The 27363-nt window shown below is 46.5% G+C and overlaps 8 protein-coding genes across 8 annotated transcripts, besides 13 other annotated features; 4 read left to right on the plus strand and 4 right to left on the minus strand.

Moving 5' to 3' along the window:
• Positions 1 to 1158: part of a mobile genetic element that runs on past the window's edge.
• Positions 266 to 525: a mobile genetic element.
• Positions 272 to 516: a mobile genetic element.
• Positions 272 to 546: a mobile genetic element.
• Positions 272 to 576: a mobile genetic element.
• Positions 305 to 525: a mobile genetic element.
• Positions 1159 to 1684: a mobile genetic element.
• Positions 1685 to 3183: a dispersed repeat.
• Positions 2605 to 2657: a tandem repeat.
• Positions 3054 to 3089: a tandem repeat.
• A 224-nt stretch (positions 3184 to 3407) lies between the features above and the next one.
• Positions 3408 to 4538, minus strand: EKO05_0004418 (uncharacterized protein; the record flags this gene model as incomplete). The annotated part of the gene is made up of 2 exons (XM_038938870.2): positions 3408 to 3834; positions 3892 to 4538. 2 exons carry the CDS (start codon positions 4536 to 4538, stop codon positions 3408 to 3410), a joined length of 1074 nt encoding a protein of 357 aa, XP_038800216.2.
• Positions 4539 to 5069: 531 nt separating this feature from the next.
• Positions 5070 to 5126: a tandem repeat.
• Positions 5077 to 5148: a dispersed repeat.
• A 251-nt stretch (positions 5149 to 5399) lies between these two features.
• On the plus strand, positions 5400 to 7142 carry EKO05_0004419 (uncharacterized protein; the record flags this gene model as incomplete). Its single annotated transcript, XM_038945579.1, has 1 exon — positions 5400 to 7142. The coding sequence occupies one exon, from the start codon at positions 5400 to 5402 to the stop codon at positions 7140 to 7142; it is 1743 nt and encodes a 580-aa protein (XP_038800217.1).
• A 3387-nt stretch (positions 7143 to 10529) lies between these two features.
• On the minus strand, positions 10530 to 12298 carry EKO05_0004420 (uncharacterized protein; the record flags this gene model as incomplete). The annotated part of the gene is made up of 3 exons (XM_059636390.1): positions 10530 to 11184; positions 11240 to 11974; positions 12105 to 12298. 3 exons carry the CDS (start codon positions 12296 to 12298, stop codon positions 10530 to 10532), a joined length of 1584 nt encoding a protein of 527 aa, XP_059492373.1.
• A 695-nt stretch (positions 12299 to 12993) lies between these two features.
• EKO05_0004421 (uncharacterized protein) lies at positions 12994 to 14065 on the plus strand (the record flags this gene model as incomplete). The annotated part of the gene is made up of 2 exons (XM_038945581.2): positions 12994 to 13964; positions 14017 to 14065. 2 exons carry the CDS (start codon positions 12994 to 12996, stop codon positions 14063 to 14065), a joined length of 1020 nt encoding a protein of 339 aa, XP_038800220.2.
• A 647-nt stretch (positions 14066 to 14712) lies between these two features.
• On the minus strand, positions 14713 to 15818 carry EKO05_0004422 (uncharacterized protein; the record flags this gene model as incomplete). The annotated part of the gene is made up of 5 exons (XM_038938822.1): positions 14713 to 14767; positions 14825 to 15075; positions 15129 to 15364; positions 15413 to 15673; positions 15725 to 15818. The coding sequence occupies 5 exons, from the start codon at positions 15816 to 15818 to the stop codon at positions 14713 to 14715; spliced, it is 897 nt and encodes a 298-aa protein (XP_038800221.1).
• A 447-nt stretch (positions 15819 to 16265) lies between these two features.
• EKO05_0004423 (uncharacterized protein) lies at positions 16266 to 16617 on the plus strand (the record flags this gene model as incomplete). The annotated part of the gene is made up of 3 exons (XM_059636391.1): positions 16266 to 16282; positions 16327 to 16393; positions 16447 to 16617. 3 exons carry the CDS (start codon positions 16266 to 16268, stop codon positions 16615 to 16617), a joined length of 255 nt encoding a protein of 84 aa, XP_059492374.1.
• Positions 16618 to 16693: 76 nt separating this feature from the next.
• On the minus strand, positions 16694 to 18670 carry EKO05_0004424 (uncharacterized protein; the record flags this gene model as incomplete). Its single annotated transcript, XM_038945582.1, has 1 exon — positions 16694 to 18670. One exon carries the CDS (start codon positions 18668 to 18670, stop codon positions 16694 to 16696), a length of 1977 nt encoding a protein of 658 aa, XP_038800222.1.
• A 413-nt stretch (positions 18671 to 19083) lies between these two features.
• Positions 19084 to 21217: a mobile genetic element.
• Positions 21218 to 21675: 458 nt separating this feature from the next.
• On the plus strand, positions 21676 to 25654 carry EKO05_0004425 (uncharacterized protein; the record flags this gene model as incomplete). Its single annotated transcript, XM_038938704.1, has 2 exons — positions 21676 to 21989; positions 22105 to 25654. The coding sequence occupies 2 exons, from the start codon at positions 21676 to 21678 to the stop codon at positions 25652 to 25654; spliced, it is 3864 nt and encodes a 1287-aa protein (XP_038800223.1).
• Between the last annotated feature and the right edge of the window lie 1709 nt (positions 25655 to 27363).

Consider the following 27363-nt stretch of genomic DNA (forward strand, 5'->3'; position numbering starts at 1 on the left):
TAGGCAACGTTAATTACTGCGATTAATGCTATAGGGTAGGTTATCCCACCCTTTATTATCTTTAAAGCAAAGAACTATAACTAAGCCTAGTATCACAACCTAAAGGATTAGCGGATTAGTGTCAGCAAGAATAGCTGGACAACGAATGAACTAGGCCTAGAGTGGCTAAAGCACTTTATCTAGCACACAACAGCCCAGACAGTAGGTAGCTACCAGCTGCTAATTATTAATAGCTACAAGAGCTATAAGTTGCTTACCTTCTAGAATCTATGTAAGGAGAGTAAGATTATCACTCTCTGTATGCCTCCTTACACCTCCCACATCCTACAGCCACTTAATGTGGGGTGTTTTGCCCTATTAAAGCAGGCGTATAAGAAGGAAATTAATGTCTTAGTAAACTGTTATATTACCTACATTAACAAGAAAGCGTTCCTAGCTGCCTTTAATCAGGTTTTTAATAAGGCGTTCTTATCTAGTAATATTCAATCAAGCTTCCAAGCAACAGGCTTAGTTCCAGATAACCTAGAGGTAGTGCTATTAAGGCTTAAAGTAAAGCCTTGTACGCTATCACCACCTCTACCAGGGCCTACCCCCTAGCAACCTAAAACACCAAGCAATGCTGCTGAAATTAGAGCTTAGTTAACGCTGATATTAAAGAGAATTAGGGAATACAGAAGTTTATTAACAGAATTAATCTGTGAGATAGTGCAGCAGTTTTAAAAGGGAGCTGAAATAATAGTGCATACCTAGGTGCTGATGGCAGCTAAGATAGTTAAGCTTTAAGCAGTAAATAAAGCTGCTTCTAAGCGTAAAACATGTAAAAAGAAGCAGATCTAGCATAGTAGGACCCTATCTTAGCAAGAAGCAGAGGAGATAGTTAAGCGTAGGGATGCTGATGCGCTGGTTGAGGCTGAGAGGCGTAAGGAGAGGATGCGAACGGGTGGTGGTGGACAGGGTTCTTAACGCTGTGGGAGGTGTAGTAAGGCAGGGCACAACAAGCGCACATGTAAGAAAGATACTGTAGACTAATTAGATTAATTTAACGTACTATAAGCTACAGTACGACGTTGTGGTGTTAAGTTATAGTGTTGCAAAGGTCTAAGGCTTAAAAAGGTGAGCGACTCGCTTGCCCGAGCGACTCGCTTACTGCTTACGTTAGAAGCTTATAATAACTCTATTGCAGGTTATATAGCGCGTAGCATTAGGACGTCTAGTATTATAACACCTACTGTTATAGTATCTAACTTACCCCTAATATAAGGGTTAAGTAGTAGCTCTATAGGTAATAGTAACACCCTAAGTGTATTATCACGTTATTAAGCGTCTAGCTCCTAACTAAGGTTATTGCAAGGGGGTAGCTCCTCTATATTACTAGTAGTTAAGCAGAGGTTATATTGTCCTCCTGCCATCATAATAGCTAGGTTTTTCCTGCTCCTCTACTGCTAATTAGCTGCCTGTTCTAAGAGGAGTATAAAGGATTTAAATTATAAGGGTACTATAGGCAGGTAATAGAGCAGAGCAAGATAGGATAAATAATAGGGTAATATTTAAGAGATAAGACAAATCCTTAATAGATAAGTCTTAAGGTTTGTGAATATTATATACGTGTGTGGCCAGTAGGTCCCTAGGCTTGGCCTGGGACCTGGCCGAGGTATCTCCTGGCGTAGGGAGAATACTTGTGACAAGGAGTATGCAAATGTGTTCTAAAGATAATAAGAATAAAGTATAGAGTATGTTCTAGATTATCTAGAATAATTATATAAAATGTAACTAGACAGTCACGCTAACAAATAATCTAGCCCTGTTCTTAAGGGTGGTTAACACCTGTTATGCTTAGAACGTGCTTAGAACTTGTTTCCTGCTACTTACTACAGGTTTAGAGATTGCCTGTTATAGGCTTAATAACGTTATACTGCTCTCTACTATTCTCTTTATTCTCTAGTATAGGGAGACTGTTCTAAAAGAGATCTACTAGATAGCTTACATCTACCTCCTTTTAAACCTATTAAATAAGATGTTTTTTATCTATGTTTAGTTAATATAATCTACTAGTAATAAAGAACTTATATCTGCTAATACCCTAAAATATATTAAGAACATGTTTAACTATATTATATTATATCTAAATAGCTTACTTACCTACTCTTATTAGCGCTTAACCTATAGCTTATATGTGTCCTTTTTTAGTATATAACACCCTTTATTAAACCTGCAGTTAATACTAATATATAGCCTAGAGAAGATATTAGTATAATATACTTAAAATAAAAATAGAACACGTTTATATACCTATACCTACTTTTATCTAGTTATTAAAACTCTCCTAGGGACACTACTTTAAATCTTACAGAGATTATTGTATATCTTCTCTGTAACCTTACTATATAAATACGCTTTTAATCTGTTTTAAAGATATTTGTAGTACTTAATACTAGTACACTTATACTTCTATCTATAAGTATAGCTGTTAAGAAATAGACAAAATATTAGTTATTTATATAATTTTATAGCCTTAGAGTACTAGAACTTAATTAAATGTGTTAGAAACGTAGTAGAAACGTGTTCTAGTAACACACCTAAGTTACTTATGCTAGTACAGCTTCTTATGTCTATAGTAATCTATATATAGTTTTAGCTAGCTAAATAATATATATATACCTATCTTAAAGACCTTTTAGATATAGAGGCAGTGCTGTACTATACTTAAGCCTAACAGTATTAAGAGCAGTACCCTATAAACTTCTAGGTGTAAATTAGATCTTTATCTATAACACATTAGAAATATGTATAAAACACATTTACGTCTACTATACCTAATTTCTCCCTTTACTACTCTAAATAACACCTAGCTAAGTAGTAAGATCTATTTTAACTACTTCTAGAGTATTATAAAGACTAAAGCTGCTCTCTTCTCTTTTATTACTATTATAGTTACTGTTGCTTAGGGTAGGATTAAATATATAAAAAAGGTCTGCTATACTATAAAAACATATTCTTAATAGAACTAAATAACATTTAATTAAGTTATTATGCAACTCTTAGTAAAAACTTATTACTATACCTAATATAGCTGTACTAGACTATGCTATCTTTTAGAGATCTCTGCTAAAGCATGGTCGCCTGCCTATCTAGGTTTAGTCATGGTCCGCCCTCTAAATCTCATGGTCCGATGACCTGCTTCCTGCCTGAAGAATGTGCTGTCGTCGATATCGTCACCGTGCGCTCGCTTGCGCTTCTTTGATCGACCACAGCGCGGGCATCCTACACATGATGAGCTATGAGCGTCTTCTATGGTCTCGGCGTCGCTTGAGCTGCTGTCGTCGTCTCGGATGAGAGGCGTCTTCTGGGTAGCTTTATCGTATCATACGTTACAATCACAGCTGCGAAATCCGTGATCAGTGTACCTTCTATCGGGACCAAGTTGAGACGTACCAGATGAATCCTCCGCCGGGGCAAGCGGAGGCTTGTCTGGATCTGCAGTGAGGCATGGGGCACGTGCTTTCATTGACCATCGCCGTGTCGACAATGATGGCCATGGTGATTGCAGTGCCGGGCACCAATCGAGATGTAGCCGTAACAGTCTCCGATCTCTTCTTCGACTTACACAGCTCGTACTTACCAGACTTGACCTCTTTTGAGCCTGCACCTCGCTTGAACCGTATTTGGATGATGCTATCGAGCAATGCGAAGTCGTACTCGGATGGAACAGGGAACTTAAAACCTAATGCATCTTCGACAGTGAAAGGTGCTTGAAAGTGGGTCCATCGCGTGTCCACAACCGTGAGGGAGTTGCGAATTTCAAGGACAACTGTGTAGATTTGCTGAGTAGAGACACTACGTATTTGGTCACTTCAACGTGATCAAGACTTGAGCATGATGGAAGCTACTCACCAGACTTTCTTGACTGACTGCGCAAAGTGCTGCAGGGAAGTCCTCATTTCGCCACATACCAAGTGGTAAAGGTCATCAAGCATAGAGTGCACACGACGTAGCAAAAGTTCTTGCCCGGGCAAGTCCCTTCTCAGGTTCTCAAGCAGAGCATGAGCGTTGTTTGCTTGAATCCGGACCTGTTGCGCGGTTGATTCTGCCTTCTCGTCATATACCTGCATTCTCTCAAGGCCGTACTCCGCAAGTAGTATGTTGATAGTGCCCATGTGCACACTGAGGTAAGTCTGTAGCCTCTTTACGTCATCGTTGTGCCCGAATGTCCACCTCAGTTGACTTGTTGCCGTCTTTATCGTACTTGAATGACTCCAGGGACCAAGTGATTTCTCGTACTTCCTGATCTTCTTCAGGAACTCTTCGAGCGGGTGCCGACAGCTCAACGCTGCGTATTTGATAGACACCAATGTGTTTGCATTCGCTGCGTTGCTTTCGAGTCGGTCAAGGTGTCTCAAGGCTGCGTCCAAGAACTGGAATTCTCGAATCAGCTCCTGGTACTCAGATTTCGCTCCGCCCACGCTCTGCAATGAGCTGGTGATGTCGCCAATCAGTTTTCCGACTGCGATGAAATCACCAACTGAGAATCCAAAGGACATTTTGGCATTGGAGCGTGGTACCGGTAACAAGCATTGGTCAAGGGCGAAGTGCGGGGCTTTTGTGAGAGCCAGCTCATTATGCATGCGCCACCGCCACCATGCTCAGCCTCATACCAGTTGCATGAGTTCTGCACTGCCCTCTTGGTCCTTCAATCGAACCAGTAGCTCGTTCAGACTTGGTTGTATGAGCCATGCTACGCTGATTCGTCGATTTGTAGGTAAAAGGAATTCATATTACCAAGGTCATCATTCGAGCAGCAGCCCGGTAAAATCAGTCGCGTCGAACAGAATATACTTGCCATGATACTAGACAATATAGCTAGGGGAGTTTTTGCACACTCTGAGATGTCTAGATCTCCACCGCCCCAGAAAGATTAGGATCCGTATGGCTTCCTAAGAAGAGCCGTGTGTAGTGGATTCTGTAGCAAATAGATATATAATCGAAGAAAAACAATTTGTATAGTATAGAGGTTAAGTTTATCAATTTTGTTTTACACCTAAGCACTTATCTGCTTGCAAGCTTGAAAGGAGAAGTTAAATTCAATTAGCTTAGTTATGGCCAAGTAAGTCAAGCAAGTTAGTTAAGTTCACTTGCTTGTTGACAATTCTGGGGCCCCAATTCTGACGTTCATGTCCCTTTTTAGTAAGGTGTATTAGGTGGAACTCTCGAGCTCTCAATTTGGCAACGCTGCGGATGACTGTCACGCGTGGGGATTAGGACCAAATTGGGTTGCTGCGCCTTTCTTTGCGCGTGCAAACCGCTCGCTTGCAACCGGGTGGGCCGGCCTTGTGCGCTTATATCTCAGCCTTCTGTCTTACCATCGTCGAATATGCCTCTCCGCACGACCCTGTAAAGTCAAAATGCGTTTGCTCAATGTCAAGACCTACAAACTGCACACCTTTTACGGTGACAAGATCCCGAAATATGCCATCCTTTCTCACACTTGGCTCCAGGACCATGAGGAAGTCACCTTCAATCATTTGGAACACCAGCTGTCATCTTCATGGAACCACCTACCCGGTGCACGGAAAATCGAGTTGACGTGCCGGCAAGCGGCCGCAGATGGCCACTCTTGGGCTTGGATCGATACCTGTTGCATCGACAAAGCGAACAGCTCCGAACTTTCGGAAGCCATCAACTCTATGTTCATATGGTATAGGGATGCAGCCGTATGCTATGCATTTCTGATGGACATTGACCGTGGCCGTCAAGACGACATGCTCTGTAGTCGTTGGTGGACCCGGGCATGGACGTTGCAAGAGCTTCTGGCGCCCAAGTCGGTGCGGTTCTTCGATACCAATTGGCGATACATTGGCACAAAGGCAGACATGGCCGAACGAATTTCTCATGCGACAAATATCGATATCGATACTCTGCGCAGTTCAGAAGCCATGTTTTCAAAAAGCGTTGCGCAGCGGCTGTCTTGGACTGCTCATCGTGAGGCAACCCGAGCGGAGGATCTTGCGTACTCCCTACTTGGACTCTTCCAGATCAATATGGCCATGCAGTACGGCGAGGGGGGTGAGGCTTTTCTACGCTTGCAGCGGGAGATTGTACACACCACTGATGACTTGTCGATTTTTGCGTGGAATCCGGCTTTCTCAACCTTGCAGGACGTTATCACTGTCGCCACATATCACGGCGTGTCTCGTCTGGGAATGTTTGCACCACACCCGTCGAGGTTCGAAAAATGTAAAGACATAGAATTCTTCCCTCGACACATTGGCGATGTACGTATCGAAGAGCAGCATGGGAATCTTACCCTACACGCACCAGTAGTCTCCTACAAGGAGCACAGGATCTCCGACGTCGCAGCTGATCGTTTACCTACCATTTACTGGATCGCGTTGCTTCCGTGCGGAGTACGTGGAAAGCCTTATATGTTAATTGGCCTCTTACTCTCGGCATACCACCAGAACGGCTTTAGTTCACATGCTCAACTTCAAAATATACGGGCCGTCTTGAACAATACCCACAACACACGCTCTGTTGCCACGTTCCTCGTGGACAGTGAGCATATTGTCAAAGCCAAGATGATGCGTATCAGGGTCGATTCAGGGTCTCGCATGTCTCGATTTCAAAACGCAGGTCGCGCCACTGCAGTCCGGCGGAAGCTCACCGTCAGAAGCGTCACTAACCAAATCTCCGCGCCCAAGGTGATAGGTCGAGGCGAATGGAGCATCATTACAAACAACCCCTACACGCTCTCTCAAGACGAAGACCAGGACGGCAAAGACATTGCCCACCCTCTCGTCTTACGTTTCTCCACCCGATCTCCAGACCAATACCTATACGTTTTCGTGCGTGTGAGAAGGACTGCGGATGACAAAGACCACATCAGAATGTACACCGGCCCTCGAGCGGCCCAAGGTATCGAAGACTTCATTCTAGACATAGATTGGGCAGCTGATAACTCGAGTATTGGTCTTTCAGGCGAAGACATGGATCTTTTTGCCAAAATTAAGACGTGCATTGTATACAACCAGGCAGTGTCGACGCTCACGATCAAGGAGCGCAGGTCTCCCCAAGACAAGGACTCGGACGACAGCGAGGGAAGTGCACATTCCGCCCGAGCGGTTGTTAGGAATAATCGTATTCCGTGAATTGGCTTGCTTCAAGTTGTTATCGCGCCATTGTGGCATCGATCAGTGATATTTTCAGACCAGTCAGAGTGCACTGCACGAGTACGTCCAGGTTTCTCTGCGCAGTTACTTTGGTGGTTGTTGACTGAGAGTATTCTGACTGCAGATACGCTTCTTTGCAGACTGTTTGCAGCTCGGAGGTAGTTGTTACGTGGTACAAGATCTTGATTGGGCTGCTGCACCTCCGAAGGATGGCTGAGGGTCTTGGGAGTGATTCTATTCTTGGTCTGAGATTTTTGCTGATAGTGCCATTGTTGGTAAACTCCTAGATGGAAGGCGAATTACTAATCAGAGGATCGTGCTGTACCATGGGTTTTGGCCGGGAATCACTCTTTGGATCTGTGGCCGTTTGCTCACTCCTTCCGCCTTGTGAACCCACGCCTCCCTTCAAATCTCCTCATTCGTCACCACCTCATCTATGCTCAACTATATTCTGAGGTCATGAGCTTGAGGTATAGTATGTGACAAACCATTGGAACGGTGATCGGACTTTGTCATCGGTGAAAAGGCATTCCAGTTGCCTAGCCTTACACAGCAGTAATTCGACTCATCCACATGCCGAAGTCGCCTGTCCGCGTGCATGCCTCAGCTATCTCAGTCTCAGCTTTGACAGGAACTGATACGCTTTCATCATTTGGGGTGACAAAGCTGAAGATGATGGGGCGGAGGCGTAGGCCGCCACCATAAAAGAGGTATGACCTACGCAGGGCGATGCCATATGCCCTTCCATTATCTTTTTCTACTTCAATTACTCATCATTGTATTAGGTTAAAAACCAGCAAAGTGACTTCAACAATGACTGAGATGCGAGAGCTTGAGCTCGCGATGGCGGAAAAGTTTGGTATATCTCAGAACATGGGACCATATTCAGCCTTGCCAACACCTACTTCGATACGACTTCTCGAGTGAGCTCATACGCAGCCTCTTCAATGAAAATTCAAGATAGTCGACCTGAACGACACTCCGTCGTATAGTGCGCTCTCGTATACTTGGGGCAATCCTCTGGGCGTACTTCCGCCCAGGGAAGACATGAAGGCTAAACGAGTTGATATGAGTCAGAATTTCCTAATTAGGTATGGAGAATGTTCCATCTAGTTACGGCAAACTGTCATCACTTTTTACAGCAATTATTCGACTTCCAAGAAGATATACGAAACAACAAGCTCACCCCCAAGTTTTCGAGCACGGATGTACAATACGTGTGGATAAACGCAATGAGCATCAACCAAGACTCCACAGCCGAGAGTCATTCAAGTCTGCATCATGGACCGCGTCTATAAACAAGCTAGGAAGGTGCTCATCTGGCTTGGTTGCGCGGATACATTGACACAACGAGGTTTCGAAGCGCTCAAGCAAGTTGTGGAATCAACGACCGAAAGCGACAACAATAGTACTTCGTCCAGGATACTTTCGGATATTTATGAGAAGAAAAAAAGGTTTGCCATCAAAAAGAAACCAATTACCTCACATTACCGCTATACAGTGGCGGGGCTTGGTCTCTTTGTATCGACGCGCGTGATTCACGCGAGCCTGGACTGTCCAAGAATTCGCCCTTGCGAAAGAGCCAAGCGTCATGTGTGGGAAGTTATGGTCTACTCGGGGTGCCTAGATTGCGATGGCTTTATATCTAAGCACTCTAAATTGGACGCATTGTTTATTTGCTGTGGAGCATTCGAGTACAACCAAAATGCTACAAGACAAGAAAATGGCGGAAATATGCTAGCATCTCCATAGCTTGACGCTGCTGTATGACACCAAAGAATCATGTCTTGGTCCGATTGTGAGGCTGCAGGAAATCCGCAGCTGGCTAGATGAGAGTTTTCGCAAGTCACTTAGAATTTCCAAAGACGGATTTCCGCTTCAAGTGCTTCTGGGATCATTCTGCTTGTCACAGTGTGTGTAGAGAGTTGCATTTATGCATAATTGGGTCTGATTCCACGATCTGGGTGGAAGGGCTTATCGATTGACTACGGCCGCGGCGAGGAGGATACCTACGTACAAGCAACCTGGGCGATGATCACTTCAACAAACAGCCTGAGCATCTTTTCTCACATTGAAGACAAAAGTCATCGACAAGGATCTAGCCTCACCAGTTGCGTACCTGACTACAGTGCGAGACGCACATTGAAGCCCTTGGACTCAGAATTTAACTCCAGCTTCAATGGCTCCAGTCCTTGGCGTTTTAATTGTACGAAGAATCTCTCATTTACATCATCAAATCTGAACATGAAGGCATGTTCAATATCAGTGTGCGGGTTGTTACAGGCAGCATCCAAGACGTCAGAGAAGAGAATTTGATGAGCTCTGACCCGACGCCCTTGAGGAATCCGAGGAAGTGCTGTCATGCATCCGCAAACTCACATAAAAACATCTCTGGCGAACTCCAATCTCCAACGAAGACGTCGTGGACCACTCTTATCCAGCATCCGATGACTCTGGAAAGCACCTGTTTTAAGGCCGGCTAGCTCACCTCTCAGATCAGGTTGCGAAGTACCGTTGCTATGGGCTCGCTTGATGTCCTGATCATATGATAGCTCCAAAGAGAAGCAAGCTGCAACGGCTGTCCAAAGGCTACATAGCGTTCGCCAGAGGTCCACGAATCCCGAAAGCGAGCGTATCTGACACAGCAGACACCGAAGAAGGCCTCTCTCCTGATAGCATCTGCGAGTGCATCGATAAAGCCTACTCCGCCTCTTTCGGCAGCCATTCTGGTGTTGGACGGCAGGGGTCTGAGTTGCTAGCTGATTTCGGCCATGTCATGTCGAGTTTGGCTGTCAACATGGGCGAAAGACGACTCTTCACCACGTCTACGCAGCGGCTGGGCAAGGGGCCGACCTTGACTCAGCCAGGGGATGAGGTGTGCATTCTGTGCGGCTCGAAAGTCCCGTACGTCCTGAGACCTGTGAGAGGCGGCGAGTATGAGCTTCTTGGCGAAGCATACGTGCATGGAATCATGCAAGGCGAAGCGCTGGATGTCGCGGTCAATAGGTTCAGGACGATCACGCTCGTATAGAAGTTGATCTTCAACATCTGATGATCGTTGGCGAGTCCAACAAAGGGGAGAAGATACCATCACGTCCACATTAACAAATACTTAGTCTTGCAAATTTAATTTACCACCCAAGCTATGAGCTCTCTACTAAATTTTACACTCGAGACAAAGTGGGAATGTAAACACTCAGTTAATTCCTAAAAATAAGCATTGCGACAGAAGGTCTCAGTAAGCTGATCATCCAACTAAAGAATATAGTAGCCAGGTCTGTAAGAAAGAGTGTAGAGTAGTAGACTTGGATATTTATGTACATAAAGCCGTACAGAATGCCATACATCGACCAAATGGTTTCTGTATTAGCATCTACTACTATAGACAGCTTTACTATCCAGCTCTGTTATGAAGTATCGATCTACGGGAAGTTCTTGAGGGGCGTTATACGTGGGTGGTTTTACGTCTTCTGTCTGCAGTTCTGGTTCCCGTGCCAACCCTGTTGCAGCGCCGCGTGATCCTCGTCTCCAATATAGAACGAAGCCAATGGTGATCAGTATAGCAATACCTCCTACCGCACCAAAAATTATACCACCGATTGCGCCGCCTGACAGCTTTGGCCCTACGTCTTGTGGTGGAGATGCGACGGAAGACGTGGGCAGGGATGTAGCATCGGATGAGCCGCCTGTAGAGTTCGGGCAGAACTCCCTGACCAGGGTGTTCTGTTTGTCTACTGCAACGATATTGGGGGCCTTGGATTCTGTGTTCACTGGCCAGACTGAGAACTTCCCAGCATCTTGGTTGACCATTACGTAGGCAGAACTCATGAACAGTCGACCAAGGACTGGTAGGTCGTTGCCATTGTTGGACTGAAGGGAATTGATTACGACATTGCGGACCGATATGTTCGTCTGAACTGCGCCGTTCGAGGCGATGTATGTGTCTGGAACAACTAGTTCAGTGTTGGGAATCATAATGGAGATGCTGTTTTGAAGCCTAATTGTGAGACCACCGTAGTAACTTCATCATGATCGTTAGCTGTATACTGTCATGATAGAGTTTTTACGGAACTTACACGTCTTTTGGGTCAAAAAGCATGGTGAAGTAATTGATACCGAGGCTTCTCGCCTCGCTCTTCTTATCTGGAGGTGTTCCGCCTGCGAGTGACCAGAAGCTGTCATAGTAGCTCAGTGGCAGAGACATCAGCCCTGCAAAACTGGGACTGATACACGCTTGGATGGCCGCTGATTTCGATCCCATGAAAATGCTCATGTCGGTACCGTTCGGCCAATTCAGAAGGATATCGCCTATTGTTACTACCATTCCTGTCCCGCAACTACCGCCTTGGAACAGGGACGCCGTGAAGTTTTCGTTTTGATCCGCGATCAACGATTTGTCCAGGCCACCTAGAACCAACGACCCCCGAGTCTGCTTTTCTGCGGGACCACCGACCAGTCCCCAGAACATGGAGTATGCTTTTGTACCTATGTCGCCAGCGGATACGAGTGCTCGCAAAAAGGATGAGTTCCTACCTAAGCCAAGCTGAGATTGACTTGTGAATGCTTGATTGAGATCCTGTTGCGGAATACCGAATCCGTATGAGAGCAGTGAGGTGTTGCTGCCAAAGCTAAGACTATCTTCTGTCCAGTCCGCATCGAAGCCATCACTACCCTTCCGATGACCGACTGATTTGTCTGTAGAGGATTTTGACGTGTCGTATGCACCGCCACGGAATGTTACGCATGCTTCAGATGAGTAGCCGTCTTTACAGAATCCATCTGTTCCGTAGATATAGGTCTCGTTGTAATCGCTATACGTAGTGTTAGTTGGCTATACCGAATCCCCAAGCTCGTCAAAGGTTTTGGACGCTCAGTTAGCCCAAAAAAGGTGATGAAAAGACCAATGGTATCGAACCCTGCCCCTTGAACTGCAAGACTCACCTGCTAGCGAAGAATGAGATGTTCTGATTGTTGGAGCCGACAGCCATAGAAATCCCTCTTATAAAGGCTCCGTTCGACAGAGATACATTCTGGATAGGTGCGACAATGGGCTGTGGCTGGCACTGACTCCTCACAGAGGTCGAGAAGTGTAAAACTCCCAGGAAAAGTAGAAGTACGCCTACCGGGGCACCCATTGCAAAGCTCGATGTTGAAGGTTACGACGTAATGGAGTACCAAAGAGCCAGTAACTGCTGGCATAGGGAACGACAAGGGAGTAATACATTTTCACACGATAGCCGCTGAATGAGTGGCGTAGCATATCTATTCAAGTCCGGTGTTGTATTGCACTCAGCTCATGTCCTGCTGCATCGCAATCACTCTGGGATTGGTCACAGCCACGTGCGTCCACCAATCAGCGTACGCCAATTAGCGCCAATTAGCGCCGTTTAGCGCCGACCTAGAACATCGTGCAACTTCATGGATGAATCAACAAATTGCTTGCATGCAATTCGTTATTGCACACAAGTTTTGGGGCAAGTGTTGGGATAAGTTCCTGCCCGGCTCCAATTTTCTTGTAGGAATCCCAGTAGTAGCTGAGCTGAGCCGCAATGCTACATCGCTAGACTGCGAGCTACAACGGACGCTTCCCCCTGTTCGTCGCAAGAGACGCTTTTCACGTCCCCTTTGAGAAGGTGCATTAGGCCGCGCGAGCCAGTTGCTCTTCACCTGACAAGCGGCGTTCCCTCTACACACCTCATATCACCCACGCACGTGTCCGCAAGACAAACACTGATCCTCCATGATATCCTAATCGAACAAATTTCTGGAACGAGCTGTCACATGTCCAATTTATCACCTCTCGAGTACCCACCTATTTACCTTTGATGCGATGCTGCGTTCCCGCAAGAAAATTGAGTTCGCGGTGGTAGCGGTGTTCGTGCTCTGCGCATGGCTCCTCTTTGACGCCCACTTCAACGATATCCGAGAGGAATCTGTCAAGGCTAGCGTTGCTGATAAGCCATGGCGAAAAGAGGCAACAGAAACAGAAGAAGAGCAAAAGACACTTGAGCAGGAGATTGCGCATGGCGGCACGAGAGAAGGACCACCATCGACATCTACCACCCCTCAACATACAAGCACACTGACGCAAAGTACTACGGTCGCGACACCTATCCCATCGCTACCTGACCGCGTCGTAGTAATGGCAAAACTTCCTACAGACGACACACGCTGGGTACATACCGACCTGCAAGACTGGCAATCAGCCATTTACGACATTGATACCGAAACTCCGCACAACATATCAACCCTGGATCCGCTCACTAACAGCACTCTACGTACCCTCCGGAACAAAGGAATGGAAGCAAATGCATACCTCGCATACATCGTGCAGAATTACGATGACCTCCCTTCAACGATCGCATTCATTCACCCGCACAGAGACGGCTACCCGATCGCCTGGCACACCGACAACAACGAACATTCCAACGTAGTTTCTCTGCAAACCCTTAACACCGACTTCATCCAAAGCAATGGGTACGCGAATTTGCGTTGCGTTCACAGTCCTGGCTGTCCGGATGAAGTGATGCCGTTCCGAAACCCGCCCGAGGATCATCGAACAATCGAAGCAGCGATGCCAGATGCGTGGCGAGACCTGTTCAACAATACGGACGTTCCACACGTACTAGCGACCGCCTGCTGTGCGCAGTTTGCTGTGTCGAGTAAGCAAGTGCAGAAGCGGCCGCTGGACGTATACAAAAAGTACTACACGTGGTTGATGGAGACTCCGCTAAAGGATGAGACAAGTGGGCGGGTGTTTGAATATCTTTGGCACGTTTTATTTGGTCAAGACCCCGTTTAGTAAGTACTCAATGGATTAGAACTGGGATGCGCAGCTGCTAACTTTGATAAGCTGTCCCGCATACGAGAAGTGTTATTGTGATGTGTATAACAGGTGTTGAAGATTTCCAGTTACCAAAACATAGAGTCTAGTAAATGTTAGCAAAAAATTATCGTCCCTTTCAAATTTCAGCAGAGGCGAAGATGTGTTTACTTATACAGCCAATGAAGAACAATAAACAAAGCTAAAGTGCACTTCAGCGTACGAATATGCTATCCAGAGACAGAAGGTAAAACTGGAAGTGTAGTTACAACATCAGCTGTGGGATGTTTAATAACGAAAGATGACACAAGAGATTTCACAGTGTATCCTCAAACTTAAAGCACATCCAACCCCAAGTCCGCATGAGCTAATCAGAGACTTTAGGTCAATAAAGATGGTAATAAATTTCCGTACTTAAACATGGCTGATGCTTTATCTAGGTGGCGATAAGGCATATATTCGGGTGGAGAGAACGGGGTAAGTCTGAATGCCAACATCTATTGGGCTGCTCAGCTGATTCTTGCCTAAAAGTTAAATGGGAAGTGTGAAGCTACTAATACGAGAGAACTGAAAATTATGTTTGGGTGAAAGATCACTAACTAACACCCACTATCATGTGCATCTTGGTCTTCTTTCTGCTCTTCTGCATTTTTCTGTTGTTATAGCATACCTATCAAGAGTCTCTCGGCTGATTGGTTTTTGGAGGATCAGCCGCTGGCCTGCCCGCTAGGCCTCTGTATTCATGTTGCTCGATATGAAGACTATCAGCACCGTGGTATATCTATCACATGTGATTAGTTAGTCTCCATCTGCATATGAGGTTTAGAAAGTATCTCACGTTGCGCCTGCGACAACCAATTCTATCGTCTTAGCTTTGGTAGAGCCGGACAGCACAGCAACGAAGACCGTTGCAGCAACCACGATGGTAGAGAGTCGCGCAGCTAGGCTGTCCACACGATTACATATTATAACGGGCGCAAGGATGAGCGTCACGATGAATGGCGTCATCAACGTGCGTGTCGCTCGTTTGACCATTGTTTTTGAGAAGATGTGAACTCTTGGGTCATCGGAGGCGCACTGGTATCCGGACTGGAGATTGAATTAGCGAATCATTGCTTGTCTTTGGTGAGTGTTCAGCGTACCCATCCGAGCGATTGACGGAGAGCTATGAATGTCTTCTCTGTGAGATGTTCCAGCCACGCTATGACTGTATCATCTGCAACCACAGCACCGAGTAGATCAGATGAGTGCTTCAGATATTCGCTTTCCCGTCTGGCGATGCTGCCCGTTCCTTTGATCCAATTCTGGAGACTTGAAACTGCCTGCGGTCGTGGAGATTCGAAGCTTAGCATCTGGTGGTTTCGCATAACGAGTTGGTCTTGAGAAATGATAAGTATCGAACTCAAGGTGGAGACTCAAGGCATACCATAGTCTGCTAGTGCTTTGTCAATTTCTACGAGGAGTAGCTCCCTGGCTTCACTGCTGCTGCTTCGATAACACCCAAGGCTGAAGGTGTCTTGCTCTTGGATATCGAGCTTCTGCAGCTGGGCTTCCAATACGGAGAGCTTGTCCTGCTTGAATAACAATAGGCGGGAGCGCAGACCGGTAAAGCGCCGGCATAGGTGGAAGTCATCATGAGAGGCAATGAGTGCCGAGAATTGCGGGTAGCCACTGGGGTGTTGTTCAACTACACTGGTAAGTCAAAGGAACGGTCGACGCTCATTGATCAGTGACGGACCTTGTGGGATCGAAGAAGTGTGCTTTGATTGGTGCGAATCCGCGTCGCTTGTGACGTGCCCTAATTCAATGTCACTCCTTGCTAAGCGAGTCATTTGCAGGTGATAAAGAGCAGCAACTGGAAGTCAAGGCGACTACCGAGCACAACTCTTTCATTTGTAGTGCAGTATAGTCAGATTATAGATGTCTGTAAACGAAGCACCCATGATCTGATGAAATGTGAAAGAACCGTGGTGTGTGTGAAAGACCTAGAGCAGCTGCCCCGCGCCTCCAAGACAGTTACACAGTGAAGATTGACTTGTGGCTGAGCCGCATCCAGGCCACGTCAGTGCGGCGTTTTACAGCTCGGGCTTCGCATTCGCTTCGACGCTTCGCCACAATGTCTGCATGTTCGGCAGGGGTGCGCAGCAAGATTGATGTTCCTTTCATGTAGCTAAAAGTATTTACAAAAGGCTGGACATGTCTTAAGGATAGCTGCCAATAGCCCCGCAGTTCGCAGACTCGTTGGTCCGTTTCTTCGAATCAGCGACAAATCAGTCGAAATGGGATCAAATCAAGAGTAAGTTGTTGACTCCTTAAGCAGACTTTTCGCTCATTTCGCAGGTCTAACAATGAGCAAATTGTCTTTTGCGATGATGGCGGCCGTCCGCAAATAGACGTCTACCAGGATGCAAGTTCAAAGCTAATCTCGCGGTATATATATTGTGGATTGACTTATGATAGTCCCCTAACTTCTTTCCAAACGATTACGTGTCAATTATCAATCCGCCACGAGCAGGGGTTTTCAGGGTGAAGGAAAGCCACAAAAACACGTATAAATTGCTCGACAGTCGCGGCAAGTTGTTAGACGATGGTAGATGGTTCAAAGAGTCCGACCTGCAGCTTGAAGACTAGTGCGCCTTCAGTAAATTTTAATGGGGGTTTCAACAAAGCTGCTTGACTGCAAATCTTTCCATTCTGCATCCAATCATCATGTAATTGTGTGAATGATGAAACTTTTTGTAGACCAAGCCTCTTCCTTTTGGCCCCTAAACGTGCTGTTCAGGCTCAAGAGGAATTGTTTAAGGTTGTCACTGCCTCTCAATACGTCGTACTGGCCATTGGCAGTATCGACCATCTCTGGGAGTGCCACACGGATGCGTGTCTGCTTGCGGGCTACGAAGAACTTCATGACCTCTTCGCATTCATTCACCCCGCGGGTGCGCAGGAATGAAGGAATCTTCATCTGTATGTTCAATGATCTCTCACTAGCTTGACCACCACTCGCAGCCGGGATGGTGAGGAACTCAGCTCCACTTGAGGCTGAGGTGAGACATTTTACCTCCCACGACGGCCGGAAGTTGAAGATACCAATGTGCAACGCCGCTTCTGCGTTGTTTCTGATCCTGATCGTCCACTTTTGGCCTTCCGCAATCGCTATCCTGTTCGAGTTGCTGCAACTTTGCGCGGATGCAAGAGAGAACGATGCCTCGAATGATGAGCAAGGTGTTCGATTCTCGATTGCTTCGAAGTACTTGAACTTTCCCATGTGCTGCAAAACATTCAAGAGGACTTGATACTGAGTAGATGAGCCAGCTGGAAGTGTCAAGAAAGGAAGTACTTTGTTTAGTGACGCATCGAGTATCTGGTAGTTGCTTTTCGTGTCGACATCAACGATGTAGGTACAAGACGCGGGTGACTTTAGCATTCCCATACCCTCATCCGCAACAACTTCCACATAGAGTAGTCCTTCACAAGGAGGATCAAGGTGCGCATCGTTCGCTGCAAGTCTGACAGTTATGGCTGCTGGCGATAGGCTAGTGATTTGCCTCGCTTGCCATCCTGTGACTATACCGTACGTAGATTCCATTTTTGTCGTAGTGAGTACTGATTCAGTGGCTTCAACCGATATTGTGCGGACATTGGCCTTTTCAGATACAATATAGCCACTGGATTGCTCCGCTGAACCGAATGGGCAAGCAAAAAACTCATCGCCTTCATGGACCCCGTGCAAATGTCCCGCTCGCAAGCACAAGCGGCCTTCTCCGTCCTTGTAGATCGGGACGTAATTATTCTTGGGCGAATGCAGCAATTCTCCAAAAATGGTACGATTTGAATTGCCATAGCGCATGGGAGTTTGTCGGGCCCAAAGAGCATGAAAGTTGGTGCTGACGTTTTCGTAAAGCGAAGCATGGGTGAGCGATGTTCCGCGGAGTCGGAGTGTGTGCAGAGCTCTCAGCAAGAAGTGGGTGAGTGCACCCTGGCGATGTCCGTTGGCCAGGATCTCGAACGCTTCCTCATCTGGACCGCACGCCGTTAATGTTGTATAACCTTTTGGGTTGATGAGCCAATTTCGTTGAATGTGCGCGTCTCGGAAGCTACTGGAAACCTCAGGCTCGATGGCGTTCACCCCTTCATCAGCATCGTTTTCGAAGCTGGTGTCATATTCAATCGATCGTACGCCGATATCAAACATACGGTGTCCTCGGAGTGTGCCCCCCGAAAAGCAAGAATCGAGAACAAGGGTAACAATCAGCCCTTTCTCGACCATCTTTCCCATTGCTTTGGCAAGAACTCGCGATCTCAGATATCTTGAATCGATGCCATCATCATGAAGTAGCACCAATGCTATATCCTGGGGCGTCTTTGTCCCGTGGCCAGAGTAGTGGATGTACACACGATCACCACTACTAGCTTCCTCAATGACTCTGGCGAGATGCTTGTTGATGTTCGTATATGTTGGCCAAAGGTCTGGATCTTCCGGCGGCGGAGCTCCGGTCACTGGAGGAGTGGAGGCTGTCAAGACGACCACGTCGAGTGGTGTATCTACTGCTTCCTCGAGATACAAACGGGTGTGTTCAGCATCCCGGACACAACCTTCGAGGTTTCCACCGGGTCGCTTCGAGTAGTAATTGATACCGATCACGATCGCCCAGAGCGTTGCTGCGTGATGATGCCCGGTGGTCATATTGCCGCTTGCACGTATGTTGTCAAATTGGATTTGAAGCAGATCCGTAGATGAGCCCGGCCAGATACAGCAGCCGCTTTAAGAGCATATGCCTAAGCGGACTTAGTTCTCGTTATCATCTCTCACGCTTTCGCCACATCACACTGCAGTCAAGCGCCGTGGTCTCTGAAGGATCGCTTGTTGAAAAGACAATTGGCTCCAGCACGCCGCGGCAGTGCTCAGCCTTGTAGCATGCTTATTGTGGCGCGATAGCGCTTCCTCATTTGCATGAAATGTGCAGGTGTTTTACAAGGCTGCTGTATCGAAACGCGATTGAGCTGTTTTGTAGCTCGTACGGTGAGACATAGAAAAGATGTTCAGCCGTGCTGAACAGCAGACCTTGACGTGGCGTTGAAACTAGTCCTGTACAATATTACCGTGTCCGTGCGCGCAACGACCGGAGTCGCGCAACAACCGAAAACCACCTCAACGCTCAAAATTAGATGAGGCTATAGAGCCACCTACAACAGCTATTATTTTGTAATTTTATAGTGTAGTACTAATTAATTACTTACAAAAAAGATGTACTATTTAAATTTGGCTGGTAACTTGACGTTGCGGCCACGTAATGTGGTTTTAAGTAGGGGAGCTAGGGACAGCGATGGGGGACTACAACCACCAACATTATCCCTAGGACTACGTTTTTAACGCTTTTTTAGCTAGGTTGCTTATAAAGCTTTCTTTTTACCCTTTTAAGGTAATTATATAGCTTTTGCAGCATTAAGCTCTTATTATTAACACTGCTTTTTAGCCTCCTGTTTAGCCTTCTAATTTGCTGTATTAGCCTTCTCCTTCTTACGTACTACCTTAGCTGCCTCTTACGCTACACGCCTCTCCTCCTTCTTCTTCTCCTTAACCAGCTTCTTGGCAGCTGCTACTTCCTTACTAGTAGCTTTTCTAAGCCTCTCCTCCTTCTCCTTACGTTGTCTGACTTGCTTACAGAAGCGTGCTTTGTTAACCTTTCTAGGTAACTAGAACACTGCACCACTATAGTACTCCTGCTTTTACTGCAAGTCTAAGGTTTTACTCTTCTTTTTATGCTTCTTCTGCGTCTTTAGAGTCTTTTTAAGGCTATCTATCTTATGCTAGAGAAGTAAGGTTTTAACTAAGATATAGTAGATTAATTGTCTTATCTTTTTAACATTACTCTTACTCTAGTTTTTAACCACACGCTGCAATAACGTCTCTATTTTAAGCTAATCCTTGTTGCTATAAACAGATAATAAGGACCTATCTAAATCTAAGCTCTCTAGTGTTTTAACAAAGTAGTAGAGGATAACGTTAGGATTAAGTAGATAGATACCTGTTGCCTTAAAGGACTTAAGTATTAGCTTTTTAGTAAAGCTACACATCTACACTAGCCAGAATAGGCAGAAGAAGTCTACTCTAGTAATAGGTGCGTTGTTTTAAGCCTTATAGATGTGTGTTATAACTACTTTTAAGTATACTATTAATAGAGGCTTAAATAGCACTATATTAAGCAGCTAGAGCGTTTAGGTTAAGTAAGGGGGAAGGACAGCCAGGAGGATCTTGTAGTTATTATAGTACTTAATAAAGTCTATTGTTATATAGGATCTGTAGCTATCTAGTATTAAAAGCCTCTACTTTCTTTGTGCTTTCTCCTTAGTGTAGCAATTAAACACCTACTTAAGCCAGGCAAGGCCTATATCCCTATTTGTCTACCCTAAGAAAGATAATATAACTATTACAGAGTGTTTTCCTAGCTTAATTTCAGCTACCTAGTCTAATTTAATGCTAGCGTTAGCTAACTTATAGATAATGCCTAGCAGTAGTACTGTCCTATTACTACATACACACGCTATAAGCGTCTACTAAGCTTAGTTACTATCCTAGATAGATGCTTTAATCTCTCCCTTTATCTACATACGCTTACTAAACATATGTTTTATCCTGCCTGTAATACTAATTATAAAGCCCTTCTTATCTATATTATATGTATAGCAACCCTTAATAGAGTATTTAGAGATTTTGTGCTGTAGCAGGTTAAAGTAGAGCGTATATTTATTATAGGAATCAGCATTATAACATAGTTAATCTATCCTAGTAGAGTAACACAAGATAAGATAGATAGAGTACTTGTTAATAAAGCAGGTAACCTAGCTCTTACTAACTGGATTTTAAGCCACTAGCAACGCGAAATTCTGGATTATCTCTCTAGTAGGTGGTAAGTAACAAGTACTAAGCAACTCTATGTACTTTATAAGCTCTATCTCCTGTTATAGCGTTAAACGTTGCTAGTTAATGTCCTTAGTCTCCCAGGAGTCCTAAACGTGCTTGTGTCTCTAAGCTAGAGTTATGCAGTTAACGCTGAACCTGGTAGCAAAATACTAATACACAAGTTTTTTGCCTAGTTTTAGCATATTAATTGCTGTAAGCGCTTTATTAATAGCTGCTATAGTTATTAAGTTACAACGCGTTAAAGTATAGTGTAGTTGTAATGATTCGGTCGTTGCGCGACTCCGGTCGTTGCGCGCACAGACACGGTAGCGCTTAACTTCGCTATGTGATCCTATCAGCGAATGGCCAACGAGACAACACAATACCAACTCAACCATGCAACGTCAGCACAGCCCCCAAACTCTCGCAAGACGCAGTCCTTTTCAATATCCCTGCTACGCCCCGTGTCATGTTGATCCTAGGATCGTCGTAAAAAAGCTATGCGATTGTCTGAAATACTTCGATACTTCGATACCACACAGCTACTGGCCCTGCCGGATGGAAGGGGGTGGACTCACAGGTCTGTCGTTTCGGTTCGAAAACAAGGATTATAGTTAAGAACGTGCATCAGCAGACTAGGACGATCTGTTTCAGCCCCCAGTGGAGACGCATGGTGGGATGCGCAGCAAGGCTGAGATATGGTCGGATAGCTTTATAAAGCCCCATCTCTGGCACGTAGATGCTTGAAGCAAAGCTGATTGTTCCATACCACCAGGTCTCCAGTCAAGATGGACGTCTTCCGAGTTGAGCCCGAATTCATGAGCATGCTTGAAGACTTTGACGAAGAAAGCTTGTTGGACTTTGCTGCACTGTATGAGAACACCGAAAGTGATTCTGACATCGAAATTGCTATTCTCATCCAATTTCTCCGTTTCACAAAGTCTTCATCACCCAAATACTTGGAAGCTGCACTACAGCAAGCAACAAAATGGGCGGCAGCTACCGAAGCTGCGGACCCAGAACGCAGCCGACGATTCCAGATAGTCGACATGATGCTGTCTGTACAACTCACCCACAATGAATCGCGGGAAATGGACCAAAGGTAAGTCAGCTTCCTTGCTATAGAGGATACAGACAAGGCAAAGAAAGCATTGGGAAGCGGCTCCGCTCTGTCAACCTGTGAATTGTTCGCTTTTGGACGTAACTAACCCTTGTAGACCAGTATCGCAAGCTCATCCCTCCATTCACATACTTTCCTTCGAGTTCATCCAGCAATGGCTCCAAATTATCGAGATGTGGGACAACATGCGGAACAGCAACGATCCAGGGAACTTGGCCATACTGACTTCGGCCATACGACAGATCATGCCAACAACACCACAAGGGTTCCAGCATGTAGTTTCATGGCTTTGCAATACCGGTATTGAGCTTCTTGAACGCTTCCAGGAACGCGAACAAATCGAGGATTTACACAGCGCTGTGGAAATAGCTGGTATGGCCGTTGATGCAGCTTTGCCAGGCAGTGTCGATCAAGCTATCTGCCTGGGCAATCTCGGGAACTGTCTTGGCAAACGATCTGAGAAACTTGTGACAATGGCTGATCGAGACCGCGCTATCGACGTGTTCGAAAAAGCAATCGAACTTACTCCTCTGGATGACTCCAATCGAGCCATTTGGCAAGGAAGCCTTGGCTGTCGGCTCATCAGGCGATTCGAGTGGACTGGGCTGGATATCGATCTTGATCACGCGGTTTCTGTCGCTGAGAAAGCAATTGAAGCTATACCTCCAACCCATCCAAATCGAGCCACCTTTTTGGATAACCTTGGGCTGTGCCTTGGTATGGAGTTTAAGCGGTCAGGGTCTATCGAATCTCTCAACCGCGCTATCACTGTCCTTGAGGAAGCATTACGCCTAATTCCTGCAGAATCCCCCGAATGGGTTGAAATCAAAGCAAATGTCAGCACCTGGCTCAGTGAGCGGTCTCATTTGACTGATTCTGCAGAAGATCTTGACCGTGCCGTCAAGGCTGCCGAAACCGCAATTTCGACCAGTATACCAGGTAGTCAAGGCCACGCTCGAGGTCTCAAGAGCTTGGGATCATGCCTCGGCCAACGTTATGAACGCTATCATCATGGCAGTGACATAAATCGTGCAATCGAGGCCACTGAAACTGCGTTTAACCTAACGCCTAAGACTCATCCGAATCATAGTGCCTGGTCTGGTAACCTTGGACACCATTTCTTTCTGCGATTTGAGCATACTGGATCAATGGACGACCTGAATCGAGCCATCAATCTATCCGAAAAGGCAGCTAACGTGGATACCCGCAACGTCCCTGAGCTGGCCGTTGGATACAACAACTCGGCCATACTTCTTTGCACAAGGTTTGAGCGGGCTGGAAAAATGGAGGACATAACACGTGCTGTTGAATTCGCTCGGATGGCTGTCGATGCAACACCTCCGGGCTCGCCTGATAGGCCTGGCTGGATGAGTAACCTCGGAATATGCTTGGGTCGACGATTTGAACGAACCGGCTCAATGTCAGATCTCGATAGTGCCATTGAATTCACAAAGGCTGCAGTCAACATTGTTGCTCCTGAGCATCCAGACAGGGCGAGGTGGTTGAACAACTATGCACTGTGGCTGCATACGAGGTTCAAGCGTCATAAGTCTCTGACAGATATTGATAACTGCATAGAAGCCGCCAAGACTGCGATCGAGATTACGGCTGCAGATAGCCCAAGGTTACCGGTGTGGCAGGCGAACTTGGCGGTCTGGCTTTCTGACCGCGCCAAGCGGACCAAGTCTGTTCATGACACAGACGAAGCGGTTAAGAGCGCTCAGATGGCAGTGGAGAGCACCTCTGCAGTGCACGCTGACCGAGCCGCACGTTTCAATAATCTTGGCCTTGCGTTGTGGACACGCTACGAATTGACAAGCTCGGCACAAGATCGTGATAATGCTATCGCAGCAGTGGAAGCAGCGATTGACGCCAGTCCTCCGGAATACCCCCAAAGAGCTCTTCACTTGGAGAACCTTGGGAACTGGTTGTTGGAGAGATCACGACATTCACCAGCGGACGATGATCAAAACCAGGCATTGTCCTGTTTCGAGGACGGCTGGGCCTGCAATTCTGCTTCCCCCAAGGACCGTATCTCTCTAGCACGTCGCGCCGCCAGAATATACGCTTCGAGGGGTGACTGGACAAACTCGAGTAAGTTTCTGGCATCCGCAATGGTGCTTCTTCCGCTTGTCAGCCCTCGGATGTTGGAACAAGACGAGAAGCAACATATGATTAGCCAGTTCAATGGCCTAGCCTCCTCAGCTGCGGCCGCGGCTTTAAATGCGGGTAAGAGCGGATTGGAAGCTCTTGAATTGTTGGAACAAGGCCGGTGTGTCATTTCTGGCCTCCTTCTGGACATGCGCACCGATCTGTCTGAATTGACAGAGCGGCATCCTGGTATAGCAGCTAAGTTCGAGTCACTCAGGGATGAGTTAGACTCACCCAATCGGGATGCAGCTCTATCAGAAAAGTCTCTGCCCTCACTACAATCTCAGATAGATCGACGGTTTGAAGTAGACCGTAACCTCACGAACGTCATCGCAACGATCCGTGCTCTGCCAGGCTTCGAGAGATTTTTGCTTCCACCAGCACAGAAGGAACTGATGACTGCTGCGAATGAGGGACCAATAGTCATCTTCAACGTCAACTCGTACCGCTGCGATGCATTTATCGTACAACAGGAGCTGGTGCAGATCCTTCCCTTGCCACTCTTAACAGAGGAAGAGTTGGACCTGAAGTTGCAACAGTCTCTCATACCGTCTGCGCAAACACTTGAATGGCTTTGGACAGTCGCGGTGTGTCCTTGTTTGGAATCATTGCACTATACAGGGCCACCATCGGACGACGTCTGGCCACACGTGTGGTGGATTCCTACAGGTGCACTCAGCCAATTTCCAATCCACGCAGCCGGTCTCCATCTGCAACGAACGGGACACACAGTGATAGACAGAGTGATGTCGTCTTACAGCTCATCACTCAAGGCGCTTGTATACAGTCGGAGATTTCGTTCTCGGCAGGACACAGCTTTTGTTTCGGACGAAGCTCTAATGATTGCCATGGAAGCAACAATGCTCCAGGACAAACTTCCGTATGCCTCAAAAGAGATAGACATGCTCGTCAGTTTATGTGCTTCCCTGCAGCTGACACCTGTCCTGCCGATTCCTCGCAAAGACGAAGTGCTTAAAAGGCTTACAAAATGCAAGATCTTCCATTTCGCTGGTCATGGACACTCAGATCCATCAGATCCCTCACAAAGCTGTATTCTCCTCGAAGACTGGGTCACAAACCCTCTGACAGTGGGCGATCTTCAAGAGGTTCGCATCAAGGATAACTCTCCGTTCCTAGGTTTTCTATCTGCGTGTTCTACCAGCAGCAACAAAGCAAAGAAGCTGGTCGATGAGGGCATACACCTCGTTAGCGCTTTCCAGCTCGCTGGCTTTCGACACGTCATCGGAACATTGTGGGAAGTGTCTGATAGCCACTGTGTACATGTTGCCCAAATACTTTACGAGACGCTTCGGGACGAAGGAATGACAGACGCAGCGGTATGTTACGGTCTTCATGTAGCGGTAAGGGCGTTGCGGGATGCGGATGTCGAGATAGGATTGAACGGAAGAAATGGTGAGATTGTGTGGGACGATGATACGACGGCGACTGCCGAGGCGTCTTTCTACTGGGTTCCGTACATTCATTTCGGGCCTTAATCATTCCAACTGGTGTTTGTAAACAAACTCAATCAGATATCCTCGACTAGAATACTGAATGCTTGTCTCAGGCCTTACAAATACTGAGAATCAGCCCTGGTACACTTAGCAACAACATTTGAAAGGATCAGGATGCTCACTGCCCATATTGCAACTTACGGATCATTTGCGAAAAATTCAATTTTTAAGATTACGACCCACAAACTCTTGCAAGTTGAGTCTCGGTCCTTCCTAGCTCTCTCTGTCTAGAGGCACGGTACCTGAAGAGATTACAGTATTAAAATGGAGAAAAGCAGTTCGAGCTAAGGTTCATTTCGTGATACTTCGTACTGACTGCTGTTCCAATGCAAAAGCGTGAAAGACCTATCGTTGTCGCTGTTCTCGAACAATTGAATCTGCAATGGGACTATTGTTACGTGTAAGCGTTTCGCACGCGCATCGAGATGGTACGCAGGTAAATTGTTCTGAAGCTCAATCTGCGTCCTCGTTGTAAGATAAATCAACGAAGCTCGGTAGGCCAAAATCCTGTATCTAATTCCACAGCGCGCACTCTCTCATTGACACCCGCCTCATGCTTGCATACATCTATCGAAGCCATTAACGAAATCTCTCTGACTAATATTGAGCAACTGCAGGCGGAACCATAGCTTTTCGGTTTGAGAAACACATGTGTTTTTGTCGAATGGGAGCTGGACGGTATGAGGTGCATTGAGATTATCGGAATTTTTTGGCAACAGATCGCCTTGACGTGGGACTTTTGGGGCTGCATGAGGACGGGATTCGCGTGTCATGATCAAGGCAGAAGATTTCCACCTGGTCCGAACAGTAACAGGGCTAGAAAATGACCGCAATCGACAGTGAAAAGAAACATGCCAAATGGGGGAAGTGTGACGTTGAAGTACATACTACAGTCATTGGCGCCACCCGGAAAGAATGCTATGCCGGTGGAAGCCTCCAATGTAAGTCTGTGGTGGAAAACCCCGCAAGCATCTGGTCTTGCTCAACGATACCAACCTTGGTAATGCACGACTTCATGCGGTTGAAGAATTCCTGGTCCACGCCCTTGCGTCAAGTTTGTGGGAAAGAGAACAATTCGATGAAGTGGGATCAGTTGGAGAAGTTGGAAAGTAACAGAGCCCTTATCCCTGTTACTGTCCCTTGTCGAAAAGGATTGTCCATCAAGATACTAACAGGCATCAGCAGATCGTCATTACACCAGGGGATGTACTAGACTGCGGAAAAGCTCTTGAAGTCTGCGTTAAACCAGAGCTACAGTTTGGCGGGGCACCTTCCCGCGCGCTAAGCGCTCTTGATAGTCCCTTAGATAGTTTACCTCATTGTGGCCGCTTGTGTCTTATAATCCACGGCAACAGTTTCGCCATCCGTTCTAGAATATCCCTAACTACATTCCTCTTATCTTGACATCCGTATTGTAAAACCCCCAATAACCAACAAACAAGCACAGGCGACTTACCCGCCCCACTAGCCAAGAGAAGCTTGATCCTAGTTCTTCCCTCCTCGCACAACCAGCTATCGATTGCCATCATCCAAGATTCGAAACGTACACAAGCAAACAGAAGCCTTGACACGCCCGCTCATACAACCTATCAGCGGGCGTTGTCAGCACTAGCGCCGTACCGAGGTTCGCCTTAATTGCAAGCTGAACAAGGAAGGTGACATGCGTAAACGGGACGGGAGACCACGTTCTG

The sequence above is a fragment of the Ascochyta rabiei genome, chromosome 6, assembly GCF_004011695.2.
Source record: "Ascochyta rabiei chromosome 6, complete sequence".
NCBI lineage: Eukaryota > Fungi > Ascomycota > Dothideomycetes > Pleosporales > Didymellaceae > Ascochyta > Ascochyta rabiei.